The 22,014-nt window shown below is 49.1% G+C and overlaps 1 protein-coding gene across 5 annotated transcripts in view; it reads right to left on the bottom strand.

The window, feature by feature from the left end:
- Positions 1–636: 636 nt before the first annotated feature.
- MYO5A (myosin VA) overlaps positions 637–22,014 on the bottom strand; it is a 124,121-nt gene continuing 102,743 nt past the window's right edge. For all 5 annotated transcript variants that reach the window (XM_032953886.2, XM_032953892.2, XM_076066713.1 and 2 more), the window contains 4 exons: positions 16,221–16,506; positions 10,626–10,800; positions 10,258–10,338; positions 637–8,845 (listed from right to left, as the gene is read on the bottom strand). In XM_032953886.2, coding sequence (XP_032809777.1) covers positions 8,693–8,845; positions 10,258–10,338; positions 10,626–10,800; positions 16,221–16,506 — 695 coding nt within the window. In that variant the 3' untranslated portion in view covers positions 637–8,692. The remainder of the gene's footprint in view (positions 8,846–10,257; positions 10,339–10,625; positions 10,801–16,220; positions 16,507–22,014) is intronic.

Below are 22,014 nucleotides of genomic sequence, written 5' to 3'. Positions count from 1 at the left end.
TGATGAAATCTACGTATTATTTTTTAAATTACGATGCAGAACCAAAGGGGTTGCAGTAATGGTTTAAGAAGCTGCATTAGAAGTGTGTTAAAACTCATTTGTAACTTTTTTCGTGTGCAAGTCCATCCGCAGCTTCTGATTTTCACGGTTGGATACGTACGGTGCGAAGGAAGTTCAACAATGCACATGTCAGCATGTTAAAGCCGAGCCTGAAAGCGTGGCAAGCCTTAGGAGGGACTTTAACCCGAGCATATCGCGCGTGTGGTGTGGCGAGCGGTGGTGTAGTGGTTAGCGCGCTGTGTTACGATTCCCGCTCACGACCAACACCAGTGACGATTACCTGAACCGGTCCTGGGCCTCCCCTAGGTCGACTCAGCCTCAAATGAGTACCCAGTGCGGTGTGTAAACATCGCCACTGGGGAGACAAAGGCGGTCAGGCGTGGTGCTGACCACCCACCCCCTTCTTTACCATTCCGGCCTTCATAGGTGCTCACTAACTGCACTTGCCCCAACAATCTGTTCAGGCTATTACAGGGGGATCTTTATTTTGTGTGCGTGTGCTCATTTGTTTCGGGAACCTGCATTTTCAGTTGAGAGCGGCGTGGAAATGTTGGCGTGCGTTTTCAACAAGTGAAGCAGCATATATGCGATTTATTATCAAATGTCTGTTAATTTCGTTTTAGTAATGAGGTTTTATATATATAACCGTATAATCGTACACGTGTTACGCGAACGGAAAAAAAACAGGACAGCATTCTTTTTAAAACTTTAAATTCCAAAAACCAATAAGGTAACATTGATATTCTTGGTTCTTTCGGTAAAGTCACGTAGAAGGGAAACAATAAAATAATAAAAATATTGTTTTATATTTTTTATTGTTTCCCTTCTACGTGACTTTACCGAAAGAACCAAGAATATGAATCCCTGCAGTCACGAAAGCTTTAAATCAAAAGGTAACATTGATTTACAAAACAAAATCTAATCCAATATTCGGAAATTATTTTCAACAGGTTTTTTTTTGCAGTAAAACATTCGTTTGTAATCATTCTCCTTAATGTCTGAAAGTAAATTATTGTTAATGCATTTCCTGCACATTCATATAAACGTATCCACCCACAGAAGAGACGGACGTCAAGTCTTTACAGCTGTTCAACGCGTGCCAGTTTCATTCCCGCAAATAACACGGAAATCAATAAATGTGTATGTGTGCGCCACAAGCACTGCGCAGAAATAAATACAACACATTTACAACGACGACCCTGAATAAATATTCCACATTTTGAATGAAATGAGCTGTATAACATTGGGCAACACGTGACAGTGATGTCCAGTGGAAAACGTGGACAGCGCCACACGCACTCAATAACCACACCGCCTTGAGACCGTGAACTATTTTAGGATCTTGGGGTGGAAGAGGGGGAAAAACCCCCATGTTCAATGGAAAGGAAAGGACAGAAAATCGAGTGTGTAAAAACATTAGGATCTGCTATTTAACCTTTAAGGTTGGAATGAGAAAACAAAGACCAGGACTAATCTCATTGCATTGAAAATGGAAAGCAGCCTCCCGACCTCATGTCGCGCAGTCAGATAACGACACGTGACCCCACGTCATTGAATCTTAAAGCTTAACATTGTGAAAGGATATAATAATTAAGAGTGCAATTCTTATATTTCGGAACAGTGGGAATGTATTAATTATTCATAAAACGATAAACGTAATTAAAACAATCTAATCAGGATGTTTTATTGGAATTTGTGTTTTGCTTGGTGGACGCCGGTGGAACACTGAGCGTGGATGCCACTGTTCATCTGCCGTTTTGTCCAGTCGCTCTCAATCTGAAGTCCCACAACCATTATCCATTGGAGTCCCTCTGAGTCACCACGTTCAGACTCCACTACTCGTGCCCTTAGCCAGATCCCAACACGGTCCCTGGATGAATGAAGAAGTCAACGTTCATGTTTAACGTGGGGTGTTTGAAGGAGGGGTGGGCTAATGCACTTGGCATTTTACAGGTTAGAGATGTGGACTTTTAACGAAACGAATGGAAAATAAGGTGCTGGCCTATGAATACAGGTGGATGGTATTAAACGTACGGAGGAATATGGTAGGCTGGCTGGTGGCTAGGAATAGATAGGTAGCCAGTCTTGTTAGCAAAAGAGGTTGACATTGGTGGGACACCTCCACAGGATTAAGCAGGGCAGGTCATTGAGATGGACATTGGAGTGGCATCCAGATGATGTTGTTGACCAAGGGGGAAAGAGCTGGAGGCAGACGGTGGGAGTCGCTAAGGGAGGGTGAATATTGGGCTTGGCAACTGTGCAGCCGGGGCATTGAGCAAGAGGATGTGTTGGAGGGGTCTATTGGTATCATCTGATTTCACCATGACAGCCTCTTGAACTTACGGTAACAATTACGAACATGTTCCATAATTAACAAAAAAAATACATGTACAGCAATGGAAGGCAAATTTGAAAGAAAAAAACAATCCTCTGTGTAACTTTAAGGGCATATATGCATCGACTGAGATAATGGTTGAGGACTTGCACTGTGCAGAAGAACACTCGTGTGCGAGGTGATTTAATGTTTGGAATTAGTTTAATTTCTATAATTTCCTGAATCAAGAAAATCTCACCGAGAATTAATTTTCATATAGGCCCTACATTTAAACGTTTAGCCTCTCCCGATAATAATTGCACATTCGAGAAAATGTTGAGTTCCCGCAAAACACCCAAAACATAGAGAAAAATCTAAAATTCTGTCCAGACAGATCAGAAACATACTTTCTTAACTGCCTTTAAGAGCCACCTAATTGCAAGACACACGTCCAGATCATTACGTGGCCTAACATCTATATGAATTATGATTATTACTCCCAAACATGCTTTCATAAAACTGATTAGTCATATGCCTAAGCAGGCAACTGTGTTCAATGGCATGTCCAAAATAGAGGACAGTAGTTAGGGCCCAAATAGAGCATTTCTATTTTCATATATTTCAAAACATCTATTTAATGAGCATATGGATCGTAACGTAAGTGTGGTCTCGCGCGGTCATAATACGTAACATTTTACAGTAATTCTAAATGTCGGAGAAGCTTGGTTATGCAATGCCCCATGCGGGATTTTTTGTTTAACAAATGTCTACGGGGGATATTCAGTTACATTTCTTGTTTTACTGAATGCATAAACAGAAGCAAGAAACTAAAGTACCGTACCACAAACTCACCGCTTCATTGTTCTGCCAGAAGCACTGCGATATTCATTCCACAAACCAACGTGGTCCATCATAGAATTGTAATCTCAAATTCAAACTGAAATCTCTCGACTTTTCTGCTGGATTTCAGAATAATATTCCAACGTGGCACGAAGTCTCTGCTGTCTGTCTGCTCAAGGGCTTTGGGACGGACCCATGGGATAGAATTCGGGAACAAATCATCACGCGTTTCAAATGCATGATCACAGCTTGTGCTACGATTCGTGATATGCACACTATTCAGTATTGTGGCCAACGCATAATGCCGCATCTATTGCAGTTTGACGTCGGTGAAGTAATGGGCCGGGTCTCACTGTCGCAGAAGCAATTACTGCTGGAGAAGAGATATTTGACAATGCAAACACAACCGCCACGTGCATAAACAAGCCGATTCATCCGGATTGATCGCATTTCCACCCGAGTTAACTTAGGAACGATTGATATGGAATAACAAGGTTTACGAAATGGATATTTTATCCCCAGGCAAGTCAAGGTCATTTTTAATTCGATTATCGCGGTGCAGTCATCAAAGTGGAAGTTGGAACACAGTCGTTGCATTTAACAATCCCAAACTCCTCGCAAACACAACTTTGTGAAACTAGCCCCGCTTGAATATCTCCAATACGCAATTGATGAAAAAACAACAACCATAGGCCAATGTCAAACCCAGCACTACAAAGGCAACAGAACAACAGCGCTGCGAGACACTTGGCCGGAGTCATGAACGTCACAAAGATTCGACAACACCCGTTAAAATGCACGGACATTCAGACACCCATCTTATCAACGGAGACGGTGTAAGAGACAGGGCTAGGCCAGGAAGGGTGGAAATGAGTTTCCATTAAAAAAAAGACAAAACCCAAGTGGAATTTACACAGTAAGGGTAACTTTTATTCCGTGCATAATGATATGTAATCTCCCGCTTATGATTTGTCCATTTTAATAAGCCTGTGTTATCTTCTGCTCGATATCCCAGTGCAGCATTGGAATGTAAGAAGTGTTTTAGCCGATTAAACCGTTCCACCCTGGGATTGCATTGCAGCCACGAGACCTCCCCGCTACATCTACACTCGAGTCTCATCCTCTCTTTGGAATAATTGGGCTGTAATAATTTACAATTTGCCACTCCGTGAACGACAAACGAAGACTGAAACAGAACGCGTTTTTTTTTTCTCCCAATGACACTGCGCCCCCGTCACGTGGGTGGCGAACCCCCCAAAGAAATACCCGCGGCGTTTGTAACCTCCCCCCCCCCTGCACCCCCACAGCACGGGCCCCCACGTGACGCGGGTGCCACAACGCCGCCTAAGCGCGTTCGCGAAGTCAAAGGGGGATCTCGTGGGAGGCCGACGTCGACGAGTTCGAACGCTGCGCGGAACAGGAACCCTTCTTCACAAACACCGTGCCGATGGATCTGCAGTCATTGCTTGGATTACTGCACAGCGGGCATCGCACGCTTTTCATTTAGGGGAGGTTTTCGGAGTTTTACTTTAGCCACGGAGGGCATTCGGTCTCTTTTGTTGTTGATATTTTTCGACACAGAGCTGCGCGTGTTGCAACCGCTTCCCACTCAACCACCACCTTCGCCTGCCATAATAGCTTCCTCCTCGCATCCAGAATGAGCGTAATCGGCAGTGTTGAGCTCTATCCACTGCTGGACAAAGCCTTTCCTCACACGACCACCCATGTCTTTTTCCAGTGCCATGGGCCTGTGTGCTAAGCTCAGTAAACGCATAGCAAACCGTGTTAACATACTGCACTTTTGACAAAAATAATAACAATATTTTCTCCGCAAAGCCAAAATACGTCTCAAGATTCTTGACTTGGTGATGCTTTAGCTAATTCCTGAAGGCTGTGTGCACAGAAAGAAACCCAAGTGCCCGGATAAACCCGACACCATGAAGTGGATGACATTCAGACAAAGATCCCCCGTGTAACCTTAACAGACTGTAGGGGCAAGTGCTGTTAGCGAGCACCTATGAAGCCGGAGCGGCACACGAGGGGGTGGGTGGCCAGAACCACGCGCGACCGCCTTTGTCTCCCCAGTGGCGATGTTTACACACCGCACCGGGTACTCATTTGAGGCTGAGTCGACCTAGGGGAGGCCCAGGACCGGTTCAGATGATCGTCACTGGTGTTGGCCGTGAGCAGGAATCGAACCCGTGCCACAGGGTTTGTAGCGCTAACCGCTACACCACCGCTCCCCACATAACATTGGGCACTGTGCCACCTACTTTGCTGCCAGCCCAAAGCGATGCCTCACGCGGAATCCGTAGCCAAGCGATCCACGACCTCCCGGTTCCTGGATGAACCGGAGCACAGGACCGAGCTCGCGCGTCACGGCAGGCGAAGGATACAGAACACCCGACGGGCACGCGGTGTTTATTGACTTTGGGGAGGGGCCCAGTGCTGACCGCAGCCACGGTGACAACAGCGTGTTGTTCTAGCGGTACCGCGGCGTCCAGGGAGCCACACGCACAACAGCGGAGGGCATTGCATCACTGGGCCACAACGACAACAACAAACTTGTTACTCGTGTCGCGCGGCGCTCAATCGCAGCGGTGGTCTTCGTCGTGCGGCACGGGAGGATGTTTACCGGAATGGCCCAGCATCGACGCGCGGGTTCACGATTCACCGGTCCCGTGCCGCGACCGTGGCGGTCAAGCCTCGACACGGAGCGTGCATTCGTGTTTTTCCCCGGAAATGTTCCTGTTTGTTGTTGTTGAAGTCTTAACTTTTAAAAAGTATCTAATAGGCACAATGTAACGGGTGTTGATATAAAAGAAATGTTCTCGTCGGAAATTCCGCTTGGGTAAATGCATGGGTCTGACGTCTTGACTTCCCGCGCGAGGCCCCGCAGCTGGACCAACTCGGCGAGCGCAATTCGGGTTCCCGCTCACGGTCAACATCGGTGACAAATATCTCAAGCAGCCTCGGGGGGCCTCCCCCGAGTCGACTCGGCCTTGATAGGGTACTCGGTGCGGCGAGTCAAACATCGGCACTGGGGAGACGATCCCGGCCGGGCGTGGTGGTGGCCACTCGCTCTAATTTGTTGCCATCGGCACTCGCAAGCAGCACCCGCCGCCCCAACAGTCTGGTTATGGCGATAGCGGAATCCTCTTGTCTTGCGTGCGAGTGAAGTGCAGTTTGCGCGTTTCTCTCTCTTCCCCCCCCCCCCCCCCCCCTGTTCTGCATCGGTTTCCTGCACGCTCTCCAATTTCCTCCCGCAGCTAAAAACCCACGCACGATGTCACCGGTATTGGCCAAAACATCCCAATGCTGAAATATTACCTGGGGATTATTCAATTGTGATCACGCGCACACGGACGCACGCACGCACGCAACATCGACCCCCCTCCCCCGCTGCGAACACTTGACAGGACCCTCCTGATAAAGAGTCTTGAGACTCAAAGACCGCGATGGATTCATGGCCACGGGGCACGCGAGACCGTGGCCACAGCCAAAAGTTGGTGACAGGAGGTAATGTGACTCCTCTTGATGCCACAAAGGCGTTGGTCCGGGTACAACCGCCAAATGTATATTTGTAGAAAGGAAAAAAAACCCTAAGTGTATAAAATAAATAAATCTAAGACAACATGACCGACAAGGTACAGGTGACCCAGTACGCGCAGAAACATCGCTTTGCAGCCACCACCACCGCAACCACCACAACCACCACCGCCACAGACCAGGAAGCTCTGAGAGCTGCCGCACCTGCAGGTAAAAAGAACCCTGCGGGCTGTCGAAGCGGCGAACACGCGGCGTTTGCCCTGCCAGGATTGCCGAGCAAAACCTCTCACAAAAGAGGAAAAAGAATGTAAACTGCATTTAGAAATGTTTTTTTTTTCATAAACTAAAACGGCATTCGGGTTCTTACTATTTACTACAACTAACGCGCGCACGCACAGCGTTCGCTTGGAACAAACGTTGGGTGAACGGGCGGTCGCCACGTTCGCACGTGGGTTGAGTATCCTCCTGCGGTTACGTGGCAATGTTTTGTAAGGGGACGCACGCGCGCTCTGCGTGCGAATTCCGAGACGGCAATCTGCAGAAGAGGCCCATCAATGATTCACCGGCACAGCGGCGCGCGTCCTTGAATTACCCACAATCACTAATTTTGTCAATTTCTGAAAGCTTGCTGCGGAATCTTAACCCTCGATGACGAACGGCGACCGCCAGGTACCGATTTGAACGAGGTCAAAGCTTGACGCACGGGCGAAGCCAAGAGACGTGAGGCCGTGAGAAGGGAGGGCGTGAGACGCGCGCATCGCAGCCGCGACGCAGCACCTGGGTCGCGATCTGGAGGTGAGAGAGGCAAACGTGTGTCCACATTCCACGCCGATGGCCCCAGGGGTAAAGCACAGACGCCGTTGTGGGTTCCCCCCAACACAGCCACGTGGGGGCCCTGAAACCCCCCCTCCTCGTGGACTCTCTCCACTGCCGCTCCCACGAATGCTCCACCGGCACAACCTTCCTTCCTTCCTGACGGTTTCCTTCGGTAGGTTTTGTTCTTGGTGGCACCGCGACGACATTGCTGACGACAGAAAAACTACACAACGAGGAAAAGACGCCAGACCCGACGAGAGAGCATAGAGGTGGCATGCAACGTTATGGCAATGCAACCGATACAACTGGACAGAGGTGTTCTGCACAAATAATCCAAAACATTGTTTGATATGTTTTTAACCTTGCCTATAAACCCCTTGTTCGGCAATTGGTCAGACCCGGATTTTTTGTAACTAACCCTTTATTTGTGGTAACTAAGATTTGTAGTAACTAACCCAACCGCGGAAACGTGGTGGAATATCGTAAATAACGTTAGGAGATGCAGATACCACAGACACGAGCCAATTGTGTTTTGCTTTATTTACTGATGGTAGTTAGGCAGGTTGACGATGGTGACTTTGTCAGGGCACAGGAGGGTGGTCCGTGTTTGCGCGAAGAGTCTTTCTACACGTACGCACCGGCGCCCTGGTGAGTCCTGGCCAACCTGAAGGTATGAGGGCTATCATCACCACCGACAACTCAGCCACGGCATCTCACGCGGTTTCTATCTGCAGCGGGCAATGAGTAAGAACCCAGCGGCGTAGCTGCAGAGTGTGTAGGCGGTGCACGACTGCACCAGGACTCGCGGGCCTAGGGCACCCTGGGGCCTTTGAAGAAGAGGGCGGGGGGGGGGGATGGGGGACACACACCCCCATTTCATTCCTTCCACCAGGGCCCCTGACCTTGCCAACCACGGTACTGGCAACCTGCAAGCACATCCCTGCGAAGCCCGGAGCGCGCTGAGAATTGGCCTGCGAGCCGCTCGCGTTTCTTGCCAATGTTCATGCTGCCGGGCGATGCTGACCGCCGTTTAAAACAACAACGACAAGTAAAACGGGAGAGGGGAGATGGCGGCGGCCATGTGTGGGAGCGAATGAGGAGGAGGAGGAGGCTCTAGACGCGGTTGAGGAAGGCGAGGCTCAGGGTGCCGGGGATCTCAATGGAGTCGAGCCCCAGGGTGGAGGGGTTGAAGGGGAAGGTGACGGGGAACATTCGCTTGGCGTCCATGAGCAGCTGCGTGGAGTTGGGTCGCTCCTTCAGCTGGGCCTGCCGTGACGCAGTGGGGGCGGGGGGGAAGGATGCAGAGTGAGAGGGGGTCCACAGGGCACGGGTGGTGCAGCGGCACACATCGTTGTACTGTGGCCACGTCGCTCCCACAGTCCACGCTGCCACGCCTTTTCACCCAACCAGCAGCGGCCAGCCGGGCGAAGTGCAGTCAAATAACCGCCAATAACCCGCAAGGGCACAGGGAACACCTCATCCAGCGGTGGCTTGACGTTTTCACAATGAGGCCGAATGCCTTAGTTGTCGAAATAACGACATGAGCCTCTAATATGTTTAAATATATATAAAATTTAAAGTACTTTGTCAATCCACTGCTCACGGCCTCCACGTAACAGAGGTTGTCTGGTCATACTTCACCACACTGGGCAGTGTAGGTTGGTGAGGGTGAAGCCCAGGACAAGAGTCATCGGTAAGTGATGTTAGCTGTGGCCAGGAACCAAACTCAGGTCGCCCGGTTCATAGCGCACTGCGCTAAACCACTGCTCCACCATGTAATAAGTTAATAGGCCATTATTGATTGACATGGGACGCATGACAGAAGGTTTGCAGTAATGACGCGGATTAATTTATTGATTCTGTACGAAAGGCTGAATAAAATTAAGATAGAAACTAATATTTGCGTCCTGCGATTATTGCCGACTGGCCTGAAACTGGTACCGCGTAAGGTAGCAAAGGCGATAGGAGCACCGATTTTATCTTCACAGCAAATAAGAGAAAATGATTTGATAACCCCAAGCATGTCGAAAGGTTATCACGTCGCGTCACCACGACGGCCAAGCCATCTCAGGCGGTGGTACCCACGAGTGAAACGCGTGGTCAGAGCTTACGGGCAATTGTGCCCACCCGCCCGCCCGACATCAGCATTTTCGAGAGAACTACAAAGATCAGAAAGCGACTGCCCCGAAGCTTCCCACAATGATTGCCAGCACCCGCGTCTACCACGTCGTGCCTAAAGCCTGGCGATGGAACGATTTAATACGAGCAACGCTTAAAAAAAGGTTAAGTAGCGTAGCGGAGCTATTCGTGCGAGTGTGCGCGTTAGGACACGTTACCCCCGTCGCGGTTAAAGCGCCCGTGGCACCCGCGTGCACATCGCAGTGGAATCTTCCGGCATAAACAGAGGCTCTTTTAACGGATCAGCCTGTCCACTTGTAATGCCTTTGACAGCCTGGCTTTTAATCAAAGGAGCCAGCCGGTACTCAAAAACCAGGCTGCTCGCTCAGCTGTGCTAATTAGTTTCCCCGATAAGCACGTTACGGCGAGCCGCTCAGACGGCAGGGTGACCGCTGTCCAACCGCGCGGCCCACGTGCGAGAGCGCCGTTATGCAATCGTCTCCGCTAAACTCCGCGAAGCCGATCTTGGATGCCGATGGCTACAAGTGTCGCCGCCGTACCTGGATGATGCGAATGAACGAGACGGTCACGCGCTCCTCAAACTCGTTCACAGGGGTGTACAGGTTCAGGATCTTCGTAATCTGAACAAGAAAGGCAAGAGATACGATCAATTAATCGGCACGATTTAAAACTCGTTCGCTCGCATTAGCGGCGATGACGGTTCACCACAGGGCCGGCAAGGTGGGGAGTGGGGAGGGGGAGTAGGTGGGGTGGTGCTAGATTTGGGTCCTGCATCACCAAATGTCCCTTTGGCCCCACCCAGGTCTACTCTGCATAGGGCCTACAGTGACTCAGCCTTGATAAATATCCGATGAAATGCGTACACGTGCGTGCGTGCGTACACGTGCGCCCGTGTGCACGCGCGCACCTGCGCGGGCGAGAGCGCCGTGCAGATGGAGCAGATGGCCTCAGCGTCCTGCTCGGTCTTCTTGTTGACCTGCAACACCTGGGCGGCCTCGATGAGGGGCAGCAGAGTCTCCTTGGCGCCGCTGTCCTGCAGCTTGCGGTCCCGCAGCCACTCCTCCAGCTGGCTCACGTTGTACCTGCGGGCGGCGGGGGGACAGCGCGGTCGGCGGGGTCGGCAAGGTCGGCGCGCCAGGCCGCAGTTGCCACGCCGGTCACGGCCTCGACCCGGAAGCGTCCGTGCGGCAGAACGCAAACTTTGCGTAAACTTTTGTTTTGTTTCCCCCCTCCACAGATAATTTGGGTTTTGCTTTCCATGACGTGAGTTCTGGCTTGCAGAGGAGGGGGAAGGCCAAGTCGATTTCTCTGAGAACCGCTTTTTGTGTCGAGTTTGTCGTTTCCCCCCCCTCCCCGCACCTCCGATTAGCACGGTTGGCTACGTACGGTGTGAAAGAAGTTCAACGTACATTCACTATTTTTTTATTTTCCAGGTAAAGCCCACTGAGCTGCTGTTTAAGCTCTTTTTGAGGAGCGACCTGGCCATCACCAATGACAGCTCAACGGAGTGGCGGCTTTATCACGTTGATATGTAGAGCAGCCAAATACTCTGAAACGCGTCACGTCAATTCTAAACTGGGAGGGGAAAAACCCGGCGGAGCACAGATGTGTACACGCAGTACACGCAGGTAAAAGAGCGCTCGGCACTGTTAAGGGAAAGAGGAGTAAGTGTCAGAGATACCTAAAAGCAGACGTATTTAAAAAAAATATACCATTCCTTGTGACTGTTCTTGTTGTTGTTGTTATTATTTGTGTGGCGTCTCGTTGGAAGGCACGGGCAGGCACATAGACTAAAGTACACACACGTTGCTCTGTCATTAAACTTGGCACGGTGCTCAGCTGCGTGACGTCGGGCTCTTGAGCCGAGGCCGAGGCGAGGCTGGGGATTTCCCCGCCCCGAAAGCGAAGTCACCGAGGCGTCAAGACAGACGAACTGGTCTGACCACCACCCAACACCGGAGTCTAGCGACCCAAAGTTGATTATGACCTCACCCACGCCACCCACCCCAGCGAACCACAACGCAGATCATTTACATGACAATCGAGGCTGCAGTCCCCCAGTTGGAGGGAACTGATAAGAGACGACCGCTAGGAGATAAGGCAGCGCCTTGTGATAAATGCGGGGTGCGGTGTTTTACATTTGCGGTAATAAACAAACGTGTGTCTGTGTGTACACACAGCACAAACGTGCGTCTGTGTGTGACACAGCAGTGCTGGGATAAATGAAAGTCAAAGACTTTAAACGCCACACCGAGTGCCTGATTTCCCCAACTGTCCTACACAGTCAGGAATTGACCTCCACGGGGCCCTCATGCAGGAGGGGACTCCTGCCAAGCTTTTGCAGTCGAGGCCGATGCTGCTGCTGCTGCTGCTAATGCTGCCACGTGTGATTTCAGTCGAGTAAACTGAAGGTGATGTTTTTTTCAGCGTCGTGATTTTTTGGGAGCAAACCGGAGAAAGCGGAGGAAACCCATCGCTGAACAGATGGGGAAAACGACAACACCAACTCAAACATACCAACTCAAACATACCAACTCAAACATACCAACTCGAACATACCAACTCGAACATACCAACTCGAACATACCAACTCAAACATACCAACTCAAACATACCAACTCAAACATACCAACTCAAACATACCAACTCAAACATAACAACTCAAACATACCAACTCAAACATACCAACTCAAACATACCAACTCAAACATGCCAACTCAAACATACCAACTCAAACATACAGTGAGGGAAAAAAGTATTTGATCCCCTGCTGATTTTGTACGTTTGCCCACTGACAAAGAAATGATCAGTCTATAAATTTCGATTTAAAGCTTTCGTGACTGCAAGGATTCATCTTCTTTGGTTCTTTCACCTGATGAAGGCCACTTGTGTTGTGGCCGAAACGTCGTGAGAATTTTATTTTATTATTTTATTATTTTATTCTCATTCTACGTGACTTTAACGAAAGAACCAAAGAAGATCAGTCTATAATTTTAATGGTAGGTTTATTTGAACAGTGAGAGACAGAATAACAACAAAAAAATCCATAAAAACGCATGTCAAAAATGTTATAAATTGATTTGCATTTTAATGGGGGAAATAAGTATTTGACCCCTTTGCAAAACATGACTTAATACTTGGTGGCAAAACCCTTGTTGGCAATCACAGAGGTCAGACGTTTCTTGTAGTTGGCCACCAGGTTTGCACACATCTCAGGAGGGATTTTGTCCCACTCCTCTTTGCAGATCTTCTCCAAGTCATTAAGGTTTCGAGGCTGACGTTTGGCAACTCGAACCTTCAGCTCCCTCCACAGATTTTCTATGGGATTAAGGTCTGGAGACTGGCTAGGCCACTCCAGGACCTTAATGTGCTTATTCTTGAGCCACTCCTTTGTTGCCTTGGCCTTGTGTTTTGGGTCATTGTCATGCTGGAAGACCCAGCCACGACCCATTTTCAATGCCCTGGCTGAAGGAAGGAGGTTCTCACCCAAGATTTGACGGTCCATGGCCCCGTCCATCGTCCCTTTGATGCGGTGAAGTTGTCCTGTCCCTTTAGCAGAAAAACACCCCAAAGCATAATGTTTCCACCTCCATGTTTGACGGTGGGGATGGTGTTCTTGGGGTCATAGGCAGCATTCCTCCTCCTCCAAACACGGCGAGTTGAGTTGATGCCAAAGAGCTCCATTTTGGTCTCATCTCATCTGACCACAACACTTTCACCAGTTGTCCTCTGAATCATTCAGATGTTCATTGGAAAACTTCAGACGGGCATGTATATGTGCTTTCTTGAGCAGGGGGACCTTGCGGGCGCTGCAGGATTTCAGTCCTTCACGGCGTAGTGTGTTACCAATTGTTTTCTTGGTGACTATGGTCCCAGCTGCCTTGAGATCATTGACAAGATCCTCCCGTGTAGTTCTGGGCTGATTCCTCATCGTTCTCATGATCATTGCAACTCCACGAGGTGAGATCTTGCATGGAGCCCCAGGCCGATGGAGATTGACAGTTCTTTTGTGTTTCTTCCATTTGCGAATAATCGCACCAACTGTTGTCACCTTCTCACCAAGCTGCTTGGCAATGGTCTTATAGCCCATTCCAGCCTTGTGTAGGTCTACAATCTTGTCCCTGACATCCATGGAGAGCTCTTTGGTCTTGGCCATGGTGGAGAGTTTGGAATCTGATTGATTGCTTGCTTCTGTGGACAGGTGTCTTTTATACAGGTAACAAGCTGAGATTAGGAGCACTCCCTTTAAGAGTGTGCTCCTAATCTCAGCTCGTTACCTGTATAAAAGACACCTGGGAGCCAGAAATCTTCTGATTGAGAGGGGGTCAAATACTTATTTCCCTCATTAAAATGCAAATCAATTTATAACATTTTTGACATGCGTTTTTCTGGATTTTTTTGTTGTTATTCTGTCTCTCACTGTTCAAAAAAACCTACCATTAAAATTATAGACTGATCATTTCTTTGTCAGTGGGCAAACGTACAAAATCAGCAGGGGATCAAATACTTTTTCCCTCACTGTACCAACTCAAACATGCCAACTCAAACATACCAACTCAAAAATACCAACTCAACACAGAAAGGCGCCGAATTGGGAATCAAACGCAAGGCCTTCTTGCTGTGAGGCATGCGAGTCCACCACTGAGGAGTCCACCACTGAGTCACCACTAAGAAGTCCACCACTGAGGAGTCCACCACTGAGTCACCACTAAGAAGTCCACCACTGAGGAGTCCACCACTGAGTCACCACTAAGAAGTCCACCACTGAGTCACCACTAAGGAGTTCACCAGAGTCACCACTGAGTTCACCACTGAGTCCACCACTGAGGAGTCCACCACTGAGTCCACCAATGAGTCCACCACTGAGGAGTTCACCACTGAGGAGTCCACCAATGAGTCCACCACTGAGGAGTCCACCACTGAGGAGTCCACCAATGAGTCCACCACTGAGGAGTCCACCACTGAGTCCACCAATGAGTCCACCACTGAGGAGTCCACCACTGAGGAGTACACCAATGAGTCCACTACTGAGGAGTCCACCACTGAGGAGTCCACCACTGAGGAGCCCACCAGAGTCCACCACTGAGGAGTCCACCATCGAGTCCACCAGAGTCCACCACTGAGGAGTCCACCACTGAGGAGTCCACCACTGAGGAGTCCACCACTGAGTCCACCACTGAGGAGGCCACCACTGAGGAGTCCACCAGAGTCCACCACTGAGGAGTCCACCACTGAGGAGTCCACCACTGAGGAGTCCACCACTGAGTGCACCACTGAGGAGTCCACCACTGAGGAGTCCACCAGAGTCCACCACTGAGGAGGCCACCACTGAGGAGTCCACCAGAGTCCACCACTGAGTCCACTACCAGAGTCCACTACTTAGTCTACCACTGAGGCCACCACTGAGGAGTCCACCACTGAGTCCACCACTGAGGAGTCCACCACTGAGTCCACCACTGAGTCCACCACTGAGGAGTCCACCAGAGTCCACCACTGAGGAGGCCACCACTGAGGAGTCCACCAGAGTCCACCACTGAGTCCACTACCAGAGTCCACTACTGAGTCGACCACTGAGGCCACCACTGAGAAGTCCACCACTCCGCCACGCCGATCCTCGCTGCTACGACGTTGCTCATTCTAAAGCCAGCCTCAGTAACTTTTCCCTGCCCCATTCCACACACGCGCCGCCGGCACGCTCCTACTGCCACTTCCTCTTCACCCTCCTAACACGAATACTTTGCATTTCGACGCGATAGTATCAGTCGCGTCAACAAGGAGTCTGTGGTTCACTCCCAACTCGGATCGATCAAGACGTCCTGAGTAATTGGTTGCTGTAAATGTCCGCGTGATGATGAGCCACGTTCGCTGGGCTAACATTCGCGATAGCGAGGTCGCTTCTGAAAAAAAATTGCTTCGTAACGCATGGGGGCCTTACCTGATCAAATAAAAAAAAAAACAGTTTATAGTTTTATAGTTTAGAAATGGCTTTCGATAGTCCTGGATCACGCGCGGCAAGAGACTGGGGCCGGTCACGAGTCTGACGTTGACGTGCAAGCGATCCAAATGGATAACTTCGCCATCGTGTGAGCGTACGCCACGCACTCGTTCGCGCACACACACACACACATGCACGCACGCACTCACTCACACACGCATGCACTCACACACGCACACATGCACACACTCAAGCACGCACTCACACACGCACGCACTCACGCACGCACGCACGCACTCATGCACGCACGCACGCACTCACACACACACGCATGCATGCACGCACGCACTCACTCACACACGCAAGCACGCACTCACACACGCATGCATGCACACACTCAAGCACGCACACGCTCAAGCATGCACTCACGCACGCACGCATGCACTCACTCACTCACTCACGCACGCACGCACACACTCAAGCACGCACTCACGCACGCACTCACGCACCCACACACACACACGTACTCACACACGCACGTACTCGCACACGCACGCACGCACGCACCTGATCTGCATGCCCTTGCTCCACGAGCACATGTCTTTGCGCAGCAGCAGGTTGTTGAGGGTGGTGGAGCCCAGCTGATAGAACACCTGGCGCACCACCTGCTTCACCAGCTCGGGGTCCATGCCGTGGTGGCACATCGTGTCGTAGATCACGGACAGCTGGCGCAGGATCGACTCGAGGGTGAAGTGGGAGCCCCCGTTGGCGATGCTGGACGAGCGCTTGCGCAAGCCGGTGGCCTTCACGCTCGACACGCTCTGGATCGTCTCGTGCTCCAGCATTCCGGGCACTGGCCAACGGGAAAAGCAAGAGTGCACACTTAAAAAAAAGAAACACATTTGTAAAAAAAAATATTATCCATCCCAATTGTCACCCCACGAGACTACGAACAGACTCGGATCTCTTCGCACCTCCGATCAGCACGGTTGGCTACGTGCGGACGACGCGAAAGAAGTTCAACGTACGTACAGAGAGCGGTGCAACTGTCCTATGCTCGAGAGAGCGGCTCGCTGAAGCGGGCATCGCAGAGCTAGCTCTGAGATCCCTTCAAGTGACTCCACTGGCACAGTAGAAGGCCAACACTCTCCCAACCTGCTCCACATATGCCAGTGAGGTTCGTCCTACGAAAGTAAAACCAATACTTCAGTGTCAGAGGTGGAATTCAGACAAATTATGTGCAGAACCAAATTTTATGCAATGGGGGCTTTTGTGTGTGTGTGTGCAGTCATCTGAGACCATCAAGTCGCTGCACTTGAGAACCCGACTTGGCCACAGGTAGCTGTCGAAACTCAGGATTCTAACTCAGGATTCTCAGCCAGCGCCAGCTCAGCGCTACGACCTCTATGCCGCACGACAACCTCAAAAGGCGCGCGTTTTAAAACCGACAATTCCAAAACAAAATGTAAGCCCCGCGCACTAATTGCACCGTAAACTCAAGTGCCCCAGCATTCCGAGATCAATGCAGTTCGTGTGCTGGGTTCGTTTTAAAGCAAAACGACTGAGCAGCGTCCGCACCAAACATGTTTACGGGCCCATCGTTAAAAAAATAACAAAAAACATCGAAAGGGGAACCGATAGCTTTGGGTTATAAATAGAGACGACACACGCGTCACAAATAGCTACTTAGATCAATATCCCCGCTGTTACATTCTACAAGTGTGGGAGTTTAAACACGTGTGGGGGAAAAAAAATGTATCAATCAGCAAAGGTGGCGTTTTTTGCCTACCAACTCCGGCTCATCGTGTCGAACACGGACACCATGACGACCGACTAGGCCAATGGGGAAGTCAGAAACCAAACAGGCACAATAGATCCCTACTCTTTGGTTCTATTGGGTAAAGTCACGTAGGTGAACCAAAGAGTATGGATCCTAGCAGTCACGAAAGCTTTAAATCTAGAAAGGCACAATAGATTTGTTTTAAGCGCAGACATTGGTGACCTCTACGTCTGCTATCTTTTTTTTGTGCTAAATTGAGAGGCCCCCGGTGACCCCACGTGACCCCACGTGACGTACAACACACACGGTTCCCCCGCCCCTCCGATTGTCACGGTTAGCTACGTACGGCGCAAAAGAAGTTCAACATACAGACACGCATACATGTAAACGCAGGCGTCACGAGCTCAACAATTAGCACTGGTCAGTGAGTCCGATGCGCAGTCGCATCCTGACCGCGGCACGATTACATCCGGTGGCTGCGTAACGAAACTCCAGGACCTTACAAAAGATTCACGGACTTGATTTTATCTCCTCAAGTTTCCAGCTTTGCCGTCTGGCTGCGCGAAGCAATTCACGCCACGCGCGTCACCGAGGCTGCGTTTGCACACGGGGGCGGTCATCCCCCGCCCCTCCGCTACCCGAGCTCTGCCTGACAGCACTTGCCCCAACAGTCTGTTCAGGCTATACAGGGGATCTTTGTCTTTGTGCGTGTGACAAAGTCCCCGTGGTGAGCTCCTCCAACAGGCAAGTCTGCATTGACTGGGTCATGTAGCCCGCATGCGGGGAGTGGTAGTGTAGCGGTTAGCGCGCTGCGCTACGAACCTGGCGACCCGGGTTCGATTCCCGTTCACGGCCAACACCCAGTGACGATTATCTGAACGGGTCCCGGGCCTCCCCTAGGTCCACTCAGCCTCAAATGAGTACCTGGTGTGATGTGTAAACATCGTCGCTAGGAAGACAAAGACGGTCGGGCGTGGTGTTGGCCACCCACCCCCTCGTGTGCCGTGTCGGCCTTCATAGGGGCTCGCTAACAGCACTTTCCCCGACAGTCTGTTAAGGCTAAATGGGGAATCTTTGTCTTTATTTGTGTGTGCGTGGCAAGGTGTGTGTGTGGCAAGGCGTATTTGCCAAGTGGTGGTGTAGCGGTTAGCGCGCCGTGCTATGAACCTGGCGACCCGGGTTCGATTCCCGCTCACGGCCAACACCAGTGACGATTATCTGAACCGGTCCTGGGCCTCCCCTAGGTCGACTCAACATCGCCACTGGGGAGACAAAGGCGGTCGGGCGTGGTGCTGGCCACCCACCCCCTCGTGTACTGTTCCGGCCTTTATAGGTGCTCGCTAATAGCACTTGCCCCTACAGTCTGTTAAGGCTATACGGGGGATCTTTGTCTTTGTGTGTGGCAAGGTGTGTGTGTGTGCGTGGCAAGGTGTGTGAGGCAAGGCAGGCTCCTCGTTACTGGAAGAGGACGCCAGGAAAGGAGCCAGGTTGAGATCCACCGAATCAAGTTGCAATTGGTAGCAGAGCACAAACGGTGGGCCGCGCCTCAATTCAGCGCTTCCTAGTTTTATATTTTACGACAGAAACCCAACGGCACGAATCGACGGACGCATTTCGCAATTTCATAGCAGAGCTACTCTACCAATGCAAACTAATTTAGGCTGCGGCTACGGGATTTGTACCGGGGGAGGGCCGTGCCTTAATTTAAGCCGGTTACATATTATAATGAACCCATTCATCAGCGTGTAACAATGTGAAATATTAATTTACTAAATATCCTTGCCTGGAAATTACAGCTATCGTGCGAGTCTTAAACACAACGCCACGCTCACAGTAGGAACGTTCAGTCGTTGAGTGAGACCAACGTGTGGCGTGAATCTGAACTCGGTAATAAGCCCCCTGGGCACTAACGAAATAAAATAGAAAGAGGAAACCATCTACTACACTAAACCATCATCTACTACACTAAACCATCTACTACTACACTAAACCATCATCTACAACACTAAACCATCATCTACTACACTAAACCATCATCTACTACACTAAACCATCATCTACTACACTAAACCATCTACTACACTAAACCATCTACTACACTAAACCATCTACTACACTAAACCATCTACTACACTAAACCATCATCTACTACACTAAACCATCATCTACTACACTAAACCATCTACTACACTAAACCATCAACTACACTAAACCATCATCTACTACACTAAACCATCTACTACACTAAACCATCATCTACTACACTAAACCATCATCTACTACACTAAACCATCTACTACACTAAACCATCTACTACACTAAACCATCTACTACACTAAACCATCATCTACTACACTAAACCATCTACTACACTAAGCCATCTACTACACTAAACCATCATCTACTACACTAAACCATCATCTACTACACTAAGCCATCATCTACTACACTAAACCATCTACTACACTAAACCATCATCTGCTACACTAAACCATCTACTACACTAAACCATCTACTACACTAAACCATCTACTACACTAAACCATCATCTACTACACTAAACCATCATCTACTACACTAAGCCATCATCTACTACACTAAACCATCTACTACACTAAACCATCATCTGCTACACTAAATCATCTACTACACTAAACCATCTACTACACTAAACCATCTACTACACTAAACCATCATCTGCTACACTAAACCATCTACTACACTAAACCATCTACTACACTAAACCATCTACTACACTAAACCATCATCTGCTACACTAAATCATCTACTACACTAAACCATCATCTACTACACTAAACCATCTACTACACTAAACCATCATCTGCTACACTAAACCATCATCTACTACACTAAACCATCTACTACACTAAACCATCTACTACACTAAACCATCATCTACTACACTAAACCATCATCTACTACACTAAACCATCATCTACTACACTAAACCATCTACTACACTAAACCATCTACTACACTAAACCATCATCTACTAGACTAAACCATCTACTACACTAAACCATCATCTACTACACTAAACCATCTACTACACTAAACCATCTACTACACTAAACCATCATCTACTACACTAAACCATCTACTACACTAAACCACCATCTACTACACTAAACCATCATCTACTACACTAAACCATCATCTACTACACTAAACCATCATCTACTACACTAAACCATCTACTACACTAAACCATCATCTACTACACTAAACCATCTACTACACTAAACCATCTACTACACTAAACCATCATCTACTACACTAAACCATCTACTACACTAAACCATCTACTACACTAAACCATCTACTACACTAAACCATCATCTACTACACTAAACCATCTACTACACTAAACCATCTACTACACTAAACCACCATCTACTACACTAAACCATCATCTACTACACTAAACCATCATCTACTACACTAAACCATCATCTACTACACTAAACCATCTACTACACTAAACCATCATCTACTACACTAAACCATCTACTACACTAAACCATCTACTACACTAAACCATCATCTACTACACTAAACCATCTACTACACTAAACCATCTACTACACTAAACCACCATCTACTACACTAAACCATCATCTACTACACTAAACCATCATCTACTACACTAAACCATCATCTACTACACTAAACCATCTACTACACTAAACCATCTACTACACTAAACCATCATCTACTACACTAAACCATCTACTACACTAAACCATCATCTACTACACTAAACCATCTACTACACTAAACCATCTACTACACTAAACCATCATCTACTACACTAAACCATCTACTACACTAAACCATCTACTACACTAAACCACCATCTACTACACTAAACCATCATCTACTACACTAAACCATCATCTACTACACTAAACCATCATCTACTACACTAAACCATCTACTACACTAAACCATCATCTACTACACTAAACCATCATCTACTACACTAAACCATCATCTGCTACACTAAACCATCGAGTCCGCACCAAGCCTGAACCGGAGATCGAATTTCCATAAGCAGACTTCACCATCCTAAAGTTAAATTTTAAATTATACCTGGCCGGGAGGTTTCTCTTGTTAACGTAAACATCGTGCATTGACGTTTCGTTTGAATGTGACCGCGCCCCAAGATGTTGTGCAGCCGCACGTGGTCAACGCTTATCTTACAGACGGGCAGCCAGTGAGTCATTGGCAGTGTAAAACAAAGGCGGTACAGTGGCTGGAGTTGGACAGGGCCAGGGAGCTGACAGGGCGGACGGCTGGGGGAACGGAGCTCCAGACAGTGCGGGCAGCAGCGGAGGATGAGCGACCTTTCAAACCAGACGACGTCACGACCATGTGAGAGCAACTGCAGTGCACGGAGACTCGTGATCACTTGGAGTACCAATGCGGGCATGTCATGGACTCATGTGGAATGCATTACTCCGAATTGGAATGCCGCAGAGAGAACTGGAAAAGACTCACGTGTGTGCTTGGTGGACATGTGTGTACAATTAAGCTCGTGCAGGGTTGCCACAATGAACC

Source organism: Petromyzon marinus, chromosome 13 (assembly GCF_048934315.1).
Source record: "Petromyzon marinus isolate PM22_M1 ecotype Great Lakes invasive population chromosome 13, UKy_Petmar_22M1.pri1.0, whole genome shotgun sequence".
Lineage (NCBI taxonomy): Eukaryota > Metazoa > Chordata > Hyperoartia > Petromyzontiformes > Petromyzontidae > Petromyzon > Petromyzon marinus.
This window is presented reverse-complemented; position numbering and strand designations above follow the sequence as displayed.